The 14,451-nt window shown below is 46.0% G+C and overlaps 1 protein-coding gene across 3 annotated transcripts in view; it reads right to left on the bottom strand.

Moving 5' to 3' along the window:
* Positions 1 to 14,432, bottom strand: part of LOC124226091 (tomoregulin-1) — a 121,170-nt gene extending 106,738 nt beyond the window's left edge. Inside the window, exons 1-2 of one of the 3 annotated variants that reach the window (XM_046638912.1) lie at positions 14,371 to 14,432; positions 2,259 to 2,709 (exon numbers count right to left, since the gene is read on the bottom strand). In XM_046638912.1, coding sequence (XP_046494868.1) covers positions 2,259 to 2,676 — 418 coding nt within the window. In that variant the 5' untranslated portion in view covers positions 2,677 to 2,709; positions 14,371 to 14,432. Of the gene's footprint in view, positions 1 to 2,258; positions 2,710 to 11,830; positions 12,150 to 14,112; positions 14,198 to 14,370 lie in introns of those variants that run through there. The other 2 variants (XM_046638919.1, XM_046638904.1) reach the window with 2 other exon arrangements.
* Positions 14,433 to 14,451: the final 19 nt, after the last annotated feature.

Genomic DNA, 14,451 nt, shown 5'->3' with positions numbered 1-14,451 from the left:
GAACGAACTTTCTAGATGCTACCCCAGAATTTCAAAATGAGGAAACAAGACTGTCTCCTTAGAATAACCCTATGAAATCAATCCACAATAACCCAGATCAAAGATTTGCAAAGTTAACTGGAAGCAGTCAACCCCAGCATCTTCCCGGGCAACATCTCCCAGGGAGCGGAGGCAATGTGCAAAGCAGGTCTGCTGACTCACCTCCGTCCCTCCCCAGCACCACTCCCTTCACCACCTCACAGAGAATGAATGACTCCAAGGCCAGCGAGATGGAGAGAAACTGGCTGAAGCTATAAACATCTCCAAAGACAGGACACTGTCAATCAGCAACGTGCCCCATGTGCCACAGACGTAGGAATGGGGAGGGATAAGAGAGTTGGCAGTGTGCATGGAAACACCGTCTGCTGGGAAGTACCCTGGCTTGGGAACTCAAGAATCAAAATTCAGACACGGGTTCCTACACTAGAAAATGATGTGTGAGGTTCATGACATTAACCACTATGGTTTCCCAACTGGCTCCCTGGACTTAACCTTAGTCAGATGATCAGTAAGCAAACTTCTGATCATAATTTAGGTTCCCAGAATGACGTGCCCACAGGGGGGAAAAAAGTGCTAATCAAAAACGTGTATTCAGTTCACGTGGTTATCTTTTTCAGTCTACACAGGTAACATTCTTGGTTTTAGACCCTTTCTTGAGACTTTTTTTTTCTTTTTGGTGAGAAAGATTGGCCCTGAGCTCACATCTGTTGCCAATCTTCCTCTTTTTTGCTTGAGGAAGATTGTCTCTGACCTAACATCGTGCCAATCTTCCTCTATTTTGTATGTGGGATGCCATCACAGCATGGCTTGATGAGCAGTGTGTAGGTCTGCATCCAAGATCCAAACCCATGAACCCTGGGCAGCTGAAGCAGACCGTGTGAACTTAACCACTATGCCACCAACTTTTTTTTTTTTTGAGGAAGATTAGCCCTGAGCTAACTGCTGCCAATCCTCCTGTTTTTGCTGAGGAAAACTGTCCCTGAGGTAACATCCATGCCGATCTCCCTCTACTTTATATGTGGCCTACCACATATAAAAAGCCTACCACAGCGTGGCTTTTGCCAAGTGGTGCCATGTCCACACCCAGGATCCGAACCAGTGAACCCCAGGCCACCGAGAAGTGAAACGTGTGAACTTAACCGCTGTGCAACCGGGCCGGCCCTGCCCCCTGCCAACACTTTTAATTAACCAGTCTCTCAGAGCTCAATCTATTCTGAGGACACTAACTAGTGAACTTCTCCTCCTGCAAGCTAAGAATCAGATTTTCCTAGGCAAGTGCTTGCTGAGTCCTTGGAGCACCTTAGCAGCAGCCCTCTGGCTTCCCCAGGAATCTTCCTCTGCTTTAAGGTGTGTCTTCTGCAAACTGCAATGAGTCTTTACATAAACTGGCCATTCCTATCTTAAAAGAGACAGGAATTATTGGCAACTTATCTACATGCATTTCCACCCTCCTCTTGCTGGGAGGCATTTCAATAGCCCCTTAATTCCACCCTTTTAAAGCTATGACACTATTATTATATCCTCGATTACATGACAGTCTTTTCCTTTCTTAAAAAGTATGTATGACCTATTTTCCTTTTTTCAATGGAAGTATATTAAAACTAAAGTGAATTTTTTCCCCAAATTTCTCAAGCTCGCAAGAGTGCCACAAACCAAAACTGTGGATCACAATATTATAATGGGTAGAAATGCTGGTTTTTAATCTGGGTGAATGCTGAACAGGTGTTTGCCATATTAGTCTCTATACTTAATTCTTAAGTTTGAAATAGTTCCCTATTTTAATGTGGCCTTTTGAGTGGCTTAATGCAGTGTCTTGCACATACGGGTCCTCAAAAATATATATTTTTTTTAAATTAGATTGAGTGAATGAATACAAATCCTTAAGCCACTCTCTTTAATATATTTGAGATAGGCTGAGATAAGCAACTGTTAACTGATAACAACTGAATTAATGTAGCCCCTTATTTTTCCTTATTCTTAAGTGATAAGAGAGTTAAGAGAGATCCTTTTAAGAGAGACACAAGGATATAACCAAGTGCTTTTGTTTTTATGTGCCATGATTTGAATGTCCTATATAATCCAGAGATTTTGAATTGGGGAAAGTCAAGTTTGACATCAAGGTATATTTTTTATCAATTCCCTCAAATTGAGGATTTTAAAATTAGGATGTCAAACTGGTACCCAAGGAGAACATGCAAGCCGGCCTCAGGGACCGATACCTTGGGCTGCCGCCTCCGGGTGGTACTCCGGCTCTTCCTCCGGGGGGCTCTGCAGGAAGTAGAGCTGCTCGGGCAGCATGGTGGCGATCTTCTCCTTGCCCAAAACGTGGGTACTCAGAAGTGGACTGACGCTCCGCTTCACTTTCTCTCTCCTTTCATGGGCCATAATTTTTTTGGTCCGAGCCTTGATGTTCTCCCAGCACTTCTTCAGCTGCTTGAAGTCCCGCAGAGACACGCTGGGCTGAGAGTTGTACTCGTGGGCGAGCGCCTGCCAGGTACGCTGCTTGAGGGCGATAGTCCTGGCATCACTTTTCTTACATTCCAGCACATACTTGTACTTTTCTACTAAAGCCAGCAGGATGCTCTTTTCCAATTCTGAGAAGTATTTGGCAGGTTTTATAATTTCGTTGTTTTGCATTTTCCACTATATTTCTCCTGGCCGTTAGCTATCCTGGAAAAGGAAGTTTGGAACAATAATTACTAACTCCAGCGCTAAAAGTGTCAGCAAATCACTTAAGCTTAATCCCTGACTTGAATCCCTTTATCTGAAATACAGTACTTTCTTTTCCATTCATGCTGAATTATGATATTCTCAGGAAAACATTCAGAAGTTACTAAGAATGGATTTGTGTTTTTTTTAAAAGATTTTATTTTTCCTTTTTCTCCCCAAAACCCCCCGGTACATAGTTGTATATTTTTAGTTGTGGGTCCTTCTAGTTGTGGCATGTGGGATGGCGCCTCAGCATGGCTTGATGAGCAGTGCCATGTCCGCGCCCAGGATTCGAACCAGCGAAACACTGGGCTGCTGAAACGGAGTGCGCACACTTAACCACTCCGCCACGGGGCCAGCCACAAAGAATGGGGTTTTACTTCAAAGCAGACTTTCAAGTAGGTCCTTTGTTGTAGGTCTTGGCCAGTCTATGAATATCTGGTATGTAACAGCAAAAACGGAAAAGTTGAACATCTACATGGAACTCTGTTAATTTATTTTTGCTTAATGTTAAAGAATTGATTGTTCCCCAAATTCATAACTTTAGGCAGTTCTTATACTAAACAGCTTCTCAAAGTTTTGTTATGGCTGAAAACAGAGAAGCCACTGTGTAACCAAATATAACAGATAATGTAAACACTATCAAGATTTCAAAATCATCAAGAAATCACCCCAAAAGATCTGACATTTCCCTCACTGTGTCTGTGACCATGGATAGGTCCATGATCCTAGAGCAACCTCAGTTTCTCCATCTTTAAAATGAAGGCTTGGAGTCTGTGATCGCCAAGGCATAAGGGCCACTTTTAAAAGTGTACAGTCCTACATAAATAATTTATATAATTTCAGGTGAAAAGGCCTGGGTGCTTGAAGATTGAATCCAATGCACCTTTTTACAATTGAGGGAACTAAGGGCCAGTAAGGTGAGGTGAATTGCCCAAGATCACAAAGATGGTGACTTGGGAAGTCAAGAACCTGGACTGTCCTAATAGTCGGGTATTCTTTTTTTTTAAACACCAAATAATAGCCATTTTTATTATGCATATTCCTTTAAAGTCTTTGTTCACATATTATAAGTTATCAATTTTATATTATTTAAAATTTGCTGAAATAACATTTTCTCTATTTGTATAGTTACCATAGTCTATATAATACCTTTTAATATGTTTTAAATAAAAATTTTACATATTTAATATACATAAATTTCACTTTATATACATATACATAGTGAAATCATTACTACAGTCAAGCTAATTAACATATCATCTCCTCACATAGTTACTTTTTTTATGATGAGAGCACCTGAAATCTACTGTCAGCACATTTCCAGTATTCAATGCAGTATCATTAACTGTAGTCATCACGCCTGTCCATTAGCTCTCCAGACTTATTCATCCTATATAACTGCAACTTTGTACCTTGGACCAACATCTCCTCCTTTCCTCCACCCCCAGCCCCAGTCCCTGGTAACCACTGTTCCACTCTGCTTCTATGAGTTGGAATAGTCTGGTATTCTTACCATCATTTCACAGCCATCTCTTGGGCTGTCACCTTGGGTGACTCCAGACTACTCAACCATGACCCCCTTAGGTCATCTTGCCATCCTCCCACGGCTGAGCCAGCATCTTTCACTCAACGGGTGCTTAGTAAATGTCTTATTCCATTGTGCGTTTTGTGACCCCACACTTTTCCCACATTTTTTAATCACAGGAAGCTTTCTACAAAATTAATCTCTTAAATGTGTTGTGGCAAGGACGTCACTAAGCAACAATGAATTCAGGAATAAAGTGAGCGCTGCATGTTCGCCTTTGTGGAAAGGGCCAATATGCCCTAGTCCTCCTTATGTTCTCCAAGCCTCGGATTTTTCAGAATGGGTAAGCATCAAGATACTGATGATGTAGTCCATTTAAGCTGACCAACCCATATCAAAAGAACTGGAAACTAACTTGAAAGGAGTCCCATTGGCCAAAAATGGGGCATTTGAACATTGACAAGGGTGAGAGGTACACAGATTCATTAAATTATTCTCTTGCTCTTTGTGCATGTTCGAAACATTCCATAATAAAAAGTTAGGGGAAAAAAGGCTATGGCTTTTAAAATTACGTAGACTGATTTAAAATCACACTATTGCAAGCCAGCTATTCACATACTATGCCTGGGGAAGGGTTACAGTAGTTGGGAATAGCTAAAATCTGTTAGACTTGAGGCTGGAGGGGACGTGTCAGATCAGAGAGCCTTAAAATTGAGGCCAAGGAGCGTGGGCTTTACACGAGGCAACAGAACCTGATCAGAGTCTCCCACTATGTACCACCTCCTCTGGAAAGTTAAGGTTAGAATGAAGTATCACTGTGATCAGTGTCTCCACACACCAGGCCCCCTGTCTCACACTCATCGTGGGCACATCAGTATCAGAGATCGAGAGATTCAGAAAGAAGTCAACAGTGGTTCGACCCTCAGGTCTTGAGCAAAGCTAAACGAGGGTAAATTTATCTTTGAAGATGTGTCCTGGCACCCTGAATTCCCAGGCCTGTGCTTCAATCATGTTGCTCTAATGTCCCTACAAAGACACCCAATCCAGGCCCTTTCTTCCCCAAAGATCCAAAATTAATTTTTCCCCTTCACCAATACTCCTACTCTCCATAAAATCAATGTTCCCAAAACTGAAACTTACTAACACACACACCCTAACATATATCTCTTCTGTATCTCTGCCAACCCGTCTATGTCCAACTTTACTTTCGATAGTTTTTACTAAGAAATCAACAGGTACATTGAACATTCTTAAACTACACTGCTCCCAGAGCAGATCCTGATCCAATATTCCACCTCAAGCGCTCTGCCCCAGGAGATGTCAACATGCCTGCCTTCCCCCAGGCCCCCATTCTGTTTAAGAATCATTGCTACAAGGATTGAGAAGTCTGATTCACAAATGAAAAAGGGGTTGTTTCCAATTTTGTTCTATTATAGGTAATGCTATTTTATTTAAATATATACAAAGAAATTAATATATATTATGTATATTTTTCTTTCTAAATAAATCTTTTTTCTATCCTTATTTCTTTAAGATAACAGCTGCCACAAAAGATAAAGACACAAGACTTTTGTTACATGGCCATCTGTCCTCCAGAAATGGTGTACAATTTATACTCCTACTAACAGCACATGAGCCTGTCTGTTTCCCCATGTCCTCTTGCTGTTAACATTTTTTTAAATCTACGCCAACTGTGGAGATGAAAATGTCACTTCATTATTTAATGGTATATGAATTCCAGCTCTCAGGCAAATAAGCCACACTCTGACTGAGAAAAGTCCCTGTGATACCTGATGGAATTGAAATTACATGGAATTAATGCCAAGCAATTTCCTAAGTCTTCGTCACAAGGTGTGCAGTACCATTAGCTGCCACCAGGCGGTGGTGGGTTCGTGAGGAGTCCACATACACAAAGGACCTTGCCCCAAATGTGGCCAGTTGAGTCTCTAATAATAGCAGTAATAACAATAGCAGATAACTTTTACTGAGCTTTAACTGTGGGTTAGACACTATACTAAATACTTAATATGCACTATATCATTTAACCCTCCCAAAAACAGTCTCTGAGAGCATCATTTGTTACACTACAATAATTTCTGTTAAAAAAAACGTTATTAAGGGGGCTGGCCCCATGGCCGAGTGGTTAAGTTCGCGCACTCCACTGCAGGCGGCCCAGTGTTTCGTTGGTTCGAATCCTCGGTGCGGACATGGCACTGCTCATCAAACCACGCTGAGGCAGCGTCCCACATGCCACAACTAGAAGGACCCACAACAAAGAATGTACAACTATGTACCGGGGGGCTTTGGGGAGAAAAAGGAAAAAAATAAAATCTTTAAAAAAGAAAAAAAAACTTTATTAAAGTACCAGAAAAAAACTATACAGCTGCTCTCAAAAGCAAATACTCAGAATTACCAACACCTGGGGACCATTAATAGCCTATTAACCAAACTGTTATTTAATCACTCCCTAAGTAAATCCAGAGTTCCCAATTTACTTTGCTTAATTCTGTAGAACAGCAGGCCTCCCTGGGCCATGTGGCTGCACTCTACAGAGCTCTCCAGGGAGGCTGGTATGAGACAGAACACCCCAGAGGTCCCCTATGGATCCCAACAGCCTCACGAAGTAGGCTGTTTATCCCCACTTACCAATTATTATTCCTATTTCCCAGACAGGAAAAGTGAGGCTCAGTAACTTGCCTGTGGTCACACAAATGGTAAGTGGCAGAACCAGGATTCAAACCCAGGTCTGACACCAATGCCCATGCTGCTCTCTGCTCTGCTTAGCTCTCTGCTTTCAGACCTAGTGGCAGCCTTTAGCTCCCTGCTCAAATTACATGTCAATTAGCAATCTAACTGTCAGCAGGGAAAGCTCCTAGGGTACAGCAACTTCCCGGGGAGCTGTGCCTGCTTCTGTCCTCTCCATTTAGTGGCTCTTCCCTTCCTGCCCCCAGGGTCTCAAACCTAGGGCCCAGGGCCTCCAATTCCTCCCACCCCACCGCCTGCCCCAGGTGTACCTCTCTCAGTCTAACCAGCACTCCTAAATAATTTCCGCTGTTGATCTGATAAGAATGTATGTTTGAAAAGCAACTGTAGAGATAATATGGAGCTTTAAAATGGTCCATGCTTAGGGGAACGCTGACATTCTGCTCCAGCACCTGACAGTCCTAAGCAAACAAACACTTCCTGAGGTAAGAGATCTCTAGGTGAAGCTTATTAATAAAAACTTCAAGGCTAGAAAGCACATTCTAGCTTAAAAGTACTCAGCAATGTCCATACTTGGTGAGAGACGACAACATAAGCCTTCTGGGCTGCATCAGCTTTTATAAGAGATAGGCTGGCCTTCCCTGCCCCTAACTCTGCTCACCTTTTTTGTCTGCTGTTCAGCTAGACACAGTGCCACCTGTTCTTATGCGTGGTTGTGGTCCAACAAGCAGCCCGGTGACCCTCACACAGTGGGCCCTCAGCAAACGTTTAGGAATGAATACGTTGTGCTATAGCCATAAAACCGCCGACCATGTACAGAATGAGTATCATGCATGATAAAACAGTACACTAAAAGCTGCATTAATGTAAAAATGGTCAAATAAAATAGCAAAACCCAAATGCAATGGAAATTCTCCTTGGGCTAGACAGATTGCAATTCTAATACCACGAAAGAACCAAAGAAGCAGCAATCGGCACAATTCCCAAAACACTAACCTTGACTAAACCACCAGAAGATTGTAACGAGTATATTTACTATCCACCTTAAAAGAAAAATCCATTTGTTACTGACTGAATGCTTGCATCCTCTTGTTTGCAACCAACCTTGCTGGTGCCTGCATCTAGCACTTCGCAGCCTCGAGGACTGTCAAAAATAAGTCGTTTAAGCCCCCAGTCTGTGGTGTTTTGTTATGACAGCCCAAGCGGACTAATACACCGTCTAATGATCTGTTAAGTTCACCAAGGGTCAAACTAAGTCCTAAAATTTGAGCAAAGAGTAGAGAATCTTGGCCAGATTTTACTTCTACTGCCTTTTGTGGAAAAGGGAGTTCTTCAAAGTCAAAATTCAGGACAGGAACCATGACTGAAAACCTGTGGTGCTGAGGGCTCAGGTAGATGTCAGGATATTAAAGACTACTGCTCCTTAAAGTGAAGTGAAATGAACCACGACAACGGATGCAGAAAACTTGGGCTCAAATCCTGACTTCAGCACTCACACAGCGTGTGACTCCGGGCAAGTCAATTAATCTCCAATGCTTCATCTGGAAAATGGGGTTTATACCCGCTACTCTGCCTTATTCCCCTGCACAATGGGAGTAAAGAAGCATAGACTAGAGCTTCAATATTTGAGTTCTTTCCACCCCTCCCACCCATATTAAACTGCCTGCAAAAGTAGAACAGTGGTCTGTATACAATATATATTCGAATATTTACTGGCTCCTTGATTTTATAGGCACACAATTCAACAAATATGGAATAAACTCCTGCCAGAGGCTGAGTACTGTCCCAGAACATGTGGGAGATGCACAGACAGGTTGAACCCCAGAGCCTGGAAGGAGCACTGGCGTGCAGACACTGATAACTAAAACGAGAAAGACACCAACACAGACACCACAAGAGGGGACAAAGCACCTTGGCGTTCAGAGGAGGGAAGAGGTTAATTTGCATTCTTCATGAACACGAGGGCATCTGAGCTAGATCTTTAAGAATGTATAGGATATGAACAGAGAGAGTTGAAGGAGATCATTCAGATAAATAATTGATAAGAAAGGGCCTGGACTCTGAGCAGTGATGATGTTAATAGGAAGGAGGAGGTGCACACGGGAGACTGTTTCAAAGCAAGCAAGGACCAGCACGTGTGTGTGTCCACACCAGGGCGGGGGATTTGAAGAGAAAGCAGAGGCAAGAAGGAGACACGAGGATTAATGGAGCACCCACTCTGTGCTGGCACCAGAGCGGGGACTCCTTAAGACCGGGGCAATCATAGTCCAGTGAAGACATAACACAACACAGCGTATCATGGGAGGGGCTGGTGATAAGGCAGGGTGATAAGCACAGTGACAGAGATGTGCCTAGGGACACTACTCCAAGCTTGGAAGGATCTAGAATAAGAACCTAATTCCTAGTAGCATCGATTGGAATTAGAATTAGCATTAGGACAGTGCGGGCGACAACTTCGGAAAAACTGAAGGAACATGTCCAGAAAGGGTGAGTGAGCCAAACGAAGGAAATGTGGCACCCATCCCTGAAGGAGACCTGGCCACAAGTCCTGGGTGATGGGTGCCCTAAAGAGACGAAAGGCTATTTCCTATCCTGGCCTGTTGACTCTCTCTCCTCACTCAGCACCCGCAAGCCACCTTTTTTGGGGAAGCAACAAATAGCTTAACATGTTAAAACTAAAAAGGGACCTCAGACTAATCCTCTCACTTTACAGATGAGGAAACCGAGGCCCAAAGCCAAACAGAGGGCTTCCTGGGGCCCTAGTAACAGAGGAGGGCCTGAAGGGAAGTATCATCCTCCATTTTCAACCCCTGCCCCACATCTCCTCCTGGGACCCTCTCACCATCAAGATGCCCTTTTGCTCAGTCCCTCAAGCCTTCCTCCAATATCCTGACACTCATTTTGTGACATAAGGCAAGTCCCCTTTCCTCCCTGTCAACTTCTCATCTCTAAATTATAAACTAAAGTGGGTTTTCTCAAAAGTCCCAAGCAGCGCTGGCAGTCCACGAGAGCATTGCCACTACAAGGTTTTTCTGCAACCTAATTTCCACAGTTCTCTGCCAAATACCCAAAGGTGGTATTTTCTGCCTATTTATGAGGTTAGTGGAGCTACCAGCCAATGAAAGAGAACACTGCAGCAGAATAAAGAGATCTCAGCACTTGAGAGGATTTAAGGCCCATACCCAGGTTTAACTCCGTAGGTTAAGTAGTTCCAGCTGAAATGTCTAAAGCAGGTGATCGATCCGTTCGCTACTGTAGCCCCAGCTCCTTGAAGAATGCCTGGTACATGGCAGCACTTGACAAATATTAGTGGAATATATGTTGAAACTAACCTGCTCGCCATTTGTGTTTTTGACTAATCATACCTAGCTGTTCTACTACGTAAAATTTCTCCTCTTTTAAAGGATTTATCATAACAAAAGTCATTTCCTGGCAGCTTCTTGTAAATACTATTGCATCGTGTGCTAAATTTTTAAAAGCCTATGACTATGATGCCCTCATGATTTCATCTTATCCAGAGGCAAGAGTAATCAGATATTGTTCTCCCCGTGCCCACCTTCCCGCTTGTTCAAACCTGTCTACCCAGGAAGGCCGCTCACCTGTGGCCTCTCCATCTTCCTTCCTTCCTTCAGAGGGCTTTCCAGTCTTAAACCCAGCACTGAACTTGCTTCCTCTAACGCTCTCCCTCCTCCTCCCCTTCACTACCCACTCTCGGCAGCCATGAAACTTGGAAGCGTTTATTTTTACCATCTGTGTCTGACTGCGACTGTGAGTAGACCCAGCCTTGTGTTTAAGGCAGGAGCTCCCACCTCCCGTCCCTCCACTCTCACAGTTCCCTCTATAGGTCACATGAAGGCTCTCAAGAGTCCTGCCTTTCCTTCCCCTCCCCCACGGCTCCACCCTAAACCATCTCGCCACCCAGGCTCCCCGAAACTTCCTCCGAAATATTATTAAAGTATGCTCCAAGAAAGCGCTTTCACAATACAGAAAGTCCCCTTTGGTAGGTGTTCCCACTGCAGCATGCCTCCGGCCTGTGAGCACTCTCTTCTCCTCCCGCACTTCAGCAACAACCATCGGCTCTCAAGTCTCAGGGTCCCAGTATCTACCTCTCACTACGGCACTCAGAATTACTCTGCACTGCAGTCTATGCACATCCTCGAGGGTCTCCCCTATCTGAGGGTGAGCTCCTGGGGCTTGGAACCACGTTTTATTCCTATCTTCAGCACGCAGTTGATTGTGTGTTTGTTCCAGAGAAAGCAGGGGGAAGGAGAACCCCAGCCCCCTCGTCTCTCCCCAACATCATACAGATTTCCAGCTGTCTACCAGCCCCCTCCACGGAGCTGTCCATTATGGGCGCCTCAGTAATCTCCAACTCTCCATAGTCAAAAGCAAACGAATTATTGCCCCACCCCCAAGCCTCCTGATTTCTGATGATTTCCGCCACATTAACTTGGCTCCAAGCAGAAAACACAGCCTGCTCTTCAATCACGTGTAATCAAGACCTACTGTACATCTACCTCACTATCTCCTCTCTCCTCTCCCATCCTCACTGCCTGCGTCTGAGGTCAGGCCCTGGTCTCCCCAAATGATCTCCTGGACTTCCAGCCCCTCTCCCACACAGCAACCAGAGGGATCTTCCTAAAACACCATGATCATATCACAGTCCTGCGTGTGAACCTGACATCTCCCCAACGCCTCAGTGACAGATAAAGTGCAAGCTCCTCGCATGGCCTTCAAGGTCTGTCCAGATCTGGCCCCGATTATCATGACCCTCCACCCCACTCCACCCCACTCTACCCCACTCTACCCCACTCTCTCCATGTATTTTTCAACCCAGCCAGACCCACTCACCTTCATGCTCTTGAACCTGCTGTCTTCTCCTGCCTCTGTTCAGGGGGCTTCCTCTGGCTGGAATCCTTTTCCCCAAGGTCCACCAAGGGCTCATTTCGAGCCCTAAGGCCCAACTCCCGTGAAATTTTTGTGAAGCTTTCCTCAACTAATGCCCAGGCTTTTACGTCTACTTTATTTACAACAGCTTCCTTCTAAAATGACTTTGAGGCAGCTTACAAACTACGCACGCACAGCAACTAGTTTTTTTTTTTTAAGAGAATGACTATCAGGGCAAAGACAAGAGAGGGGTAAAGAGAGAGAAGCTAGGAGGTGGGGTAGCAATCACAACCTCTCTCATACGGTCTCATCTTCATCGTGCTCGAGCTGGACTGGCCCTGAGTTCTATCCAGAACGAGTTAGTTCCTCCTCTGTGAGCTCAGTGACAGTTGGACATGACTGTACTGTAGCACTTCCCATATTTTTTGTAATTTGCTCTTTGTGTCTGTCTCCCTCACTGGACTGGGAAATTCCTAAGGGAAGACATAATTTCTGACTCATCTCTGAATCCCCGCATGAAGCACATGACTCAGCATGCGATTGGTACTCAGCAGACATTTGTGGAGTGAATATCACCATGGACAGGGAAAAGGGCACTGGTGCTGGTTGAAGTCTCTACCAGGCATTGGAAAAAACACTGTTTATCCCCACAAAAAATTACATGGCTGAGAAATGGGAGAACTAGGATTCAAACCCCAAACTCTCTCTCTCTCCAAAGCAACGGGTCTTTCCACTATGCACACGGCGCCCGCCCTTCACCATCATTGTGCGCCCAAATACCCTCTCCTTCGAGGCCTGGTTTTAAAATCACCCTTCTCCAAGAAGCCTTTCCTGCTCACTCAGGAAAGAAGTCAGCCTGAGTCCAGTGCTGACCGTCCACAACACTCAAGTAAGAAATGGTCACCTTGGTGGCTGAGAACTGAGCAGTCTGTGTAGGTGTTCCGCAGATGGTGGTGGGCCGTCAGCTCCTGCTCCTACTGCCTTGCCCCTGGTGCAGTCCCTAAGCCTTCCTGCCTTTCTCTTCCTTCTTCAGGGTCCAAAGCCTTTCAGTTCTCCCCCAGTCCAAAATGAACCCCAAAATAATCTCCTCATGCCCGCTGCTTCTCTAACCAAGTGAACTGTGTTCACAACACACTCCTTCGTGACATCAGTCAGACCTTCGTACTTTAAGCGTTCCATCAACCTTTAGGGCTGGTGAGCATCCCAGTCTCCTCGATACATTAAAAGAATTTCAGGAACCACAAGAAGGGACAAGGACATTTTAGGAGGCCCAATCCCCTGGCTTTCAACCCATCTGAATACTTTTGGGGTGGCCTGGAAGGAAGAAGAGACAATCTGGGACCTCGCCCTAGCATCCCTCCGGCAGGCAGAATGCCTGGTCTCTAAGGGCAGGATGAATCTCGGTCCAGAATGCTGCCGGAGTGGTGGACCCTGGTCCCTTCCTCAACATCTTCTTCCAAAATCGTTCCCTCTCTCCGGAGTCCACCCTTGTCTCTCTCTGGCCCCAAACTCCCAGAGCAATCCTCAGTCTTAACTCAGGAACTATGTTTTAGAATTACTATTCAACAATTTCCTTGGTAACACCAGTGTCTTATTTGGCAGGGCTGCAAGGCACACCCCTGGCCCTGATATTATCCAGTCTCGTTTTAAATGTGTGACAAATATATCCCAGCATCCTATACCCACTCTCCTGACACTGCAGGAACATTTGTAACCTTAAATGTTACCACATCTAAGAAACGCCCAAACTCCTGAATCGGAATACGGAGACTAAATTCTTCCCTGTTCCTACTCCTAAATAAAGATTATTCATGCAATTTACAGTAGCTACTTCACAGCGCCGGTGTGATGATTTAATTAGATAACTCACGCCAACTGTTTAGTACCTCGGGCCTGGTACATAGAAAGTGCTTAAAATTGAGCTATGATCATTTATGTACGTTGGTTCTCACAATTGTTCCTGGGGGTAGGGATCACACCACGCACTCCCGCACCCCCCCTCCCCCCCGCGGCACCCCCATTTACAGAAGCAGAAGCCGAAGCTCCGGAAAGGAGCCTTCCCAAGGTCAGGGGGGCACGGACGTGATGCTCGGCCCTGGGCCTCCCCGAGTGAGGGAGCCCTCCCATTACACCCTGGAACGGGGCACAAGGGGTCTTAAAGGAGACAAGTATGGGAAAGCGCCGTGCACCGTGCCCGGCAGCCAGTGGGGACCCTAGGATGGGAAAACCGCGCCACTGCGGGTCACCTGGATTCCTCCCAAGCAGCCCCCGCGGCCTGGGGGTCCGGAGTCCCCGACCTCGGGTGCGCAGTGGAACGTCGCCGCGGTGCGCGCCCGGGGCTTTGTACGCGGCAGGCCGGCCCCGCTCCCGGAGTCGCTGTACGGCGCGCGCCGGCGGCCGCCGGGCCTGCAGGGCAGGGGTCGCAGAGGCTCGGCCGGCAAGCCAGCCAGGCCGGCCCGCCGCCGCTTTCCCCGCCGCCCGCCGCCCGCCCCGGAGCCTCCTACCTGCAGCGGCGGCGCGGCGGCCGCGGCGACCGGGGAGAGGCCGGCGGGACGCGGGAGGCGGGCGGCCTCGGCTCCTCTCGC

This window comes from Equus quagga, chromosome 1 (assembly GCF_021613505.1).
Source record: "Equus quagga isolate Etosha38 chromosome 1, UCLA_HA_Equagga_1.0, whole genome shotgun sequence".
NCBI classification, from domain to species: domain Eukaryota; kingdom Metazoa; phylum Chordata; class Mammalia; order Perissodactyla; family Equidae; genus Equus; species Equus quagga.
The sequence above is the reverse complement of the archived record's forward strand: the minus strand, read 5'-3'. Positions and strand labels throughout refer to the sequence as shown.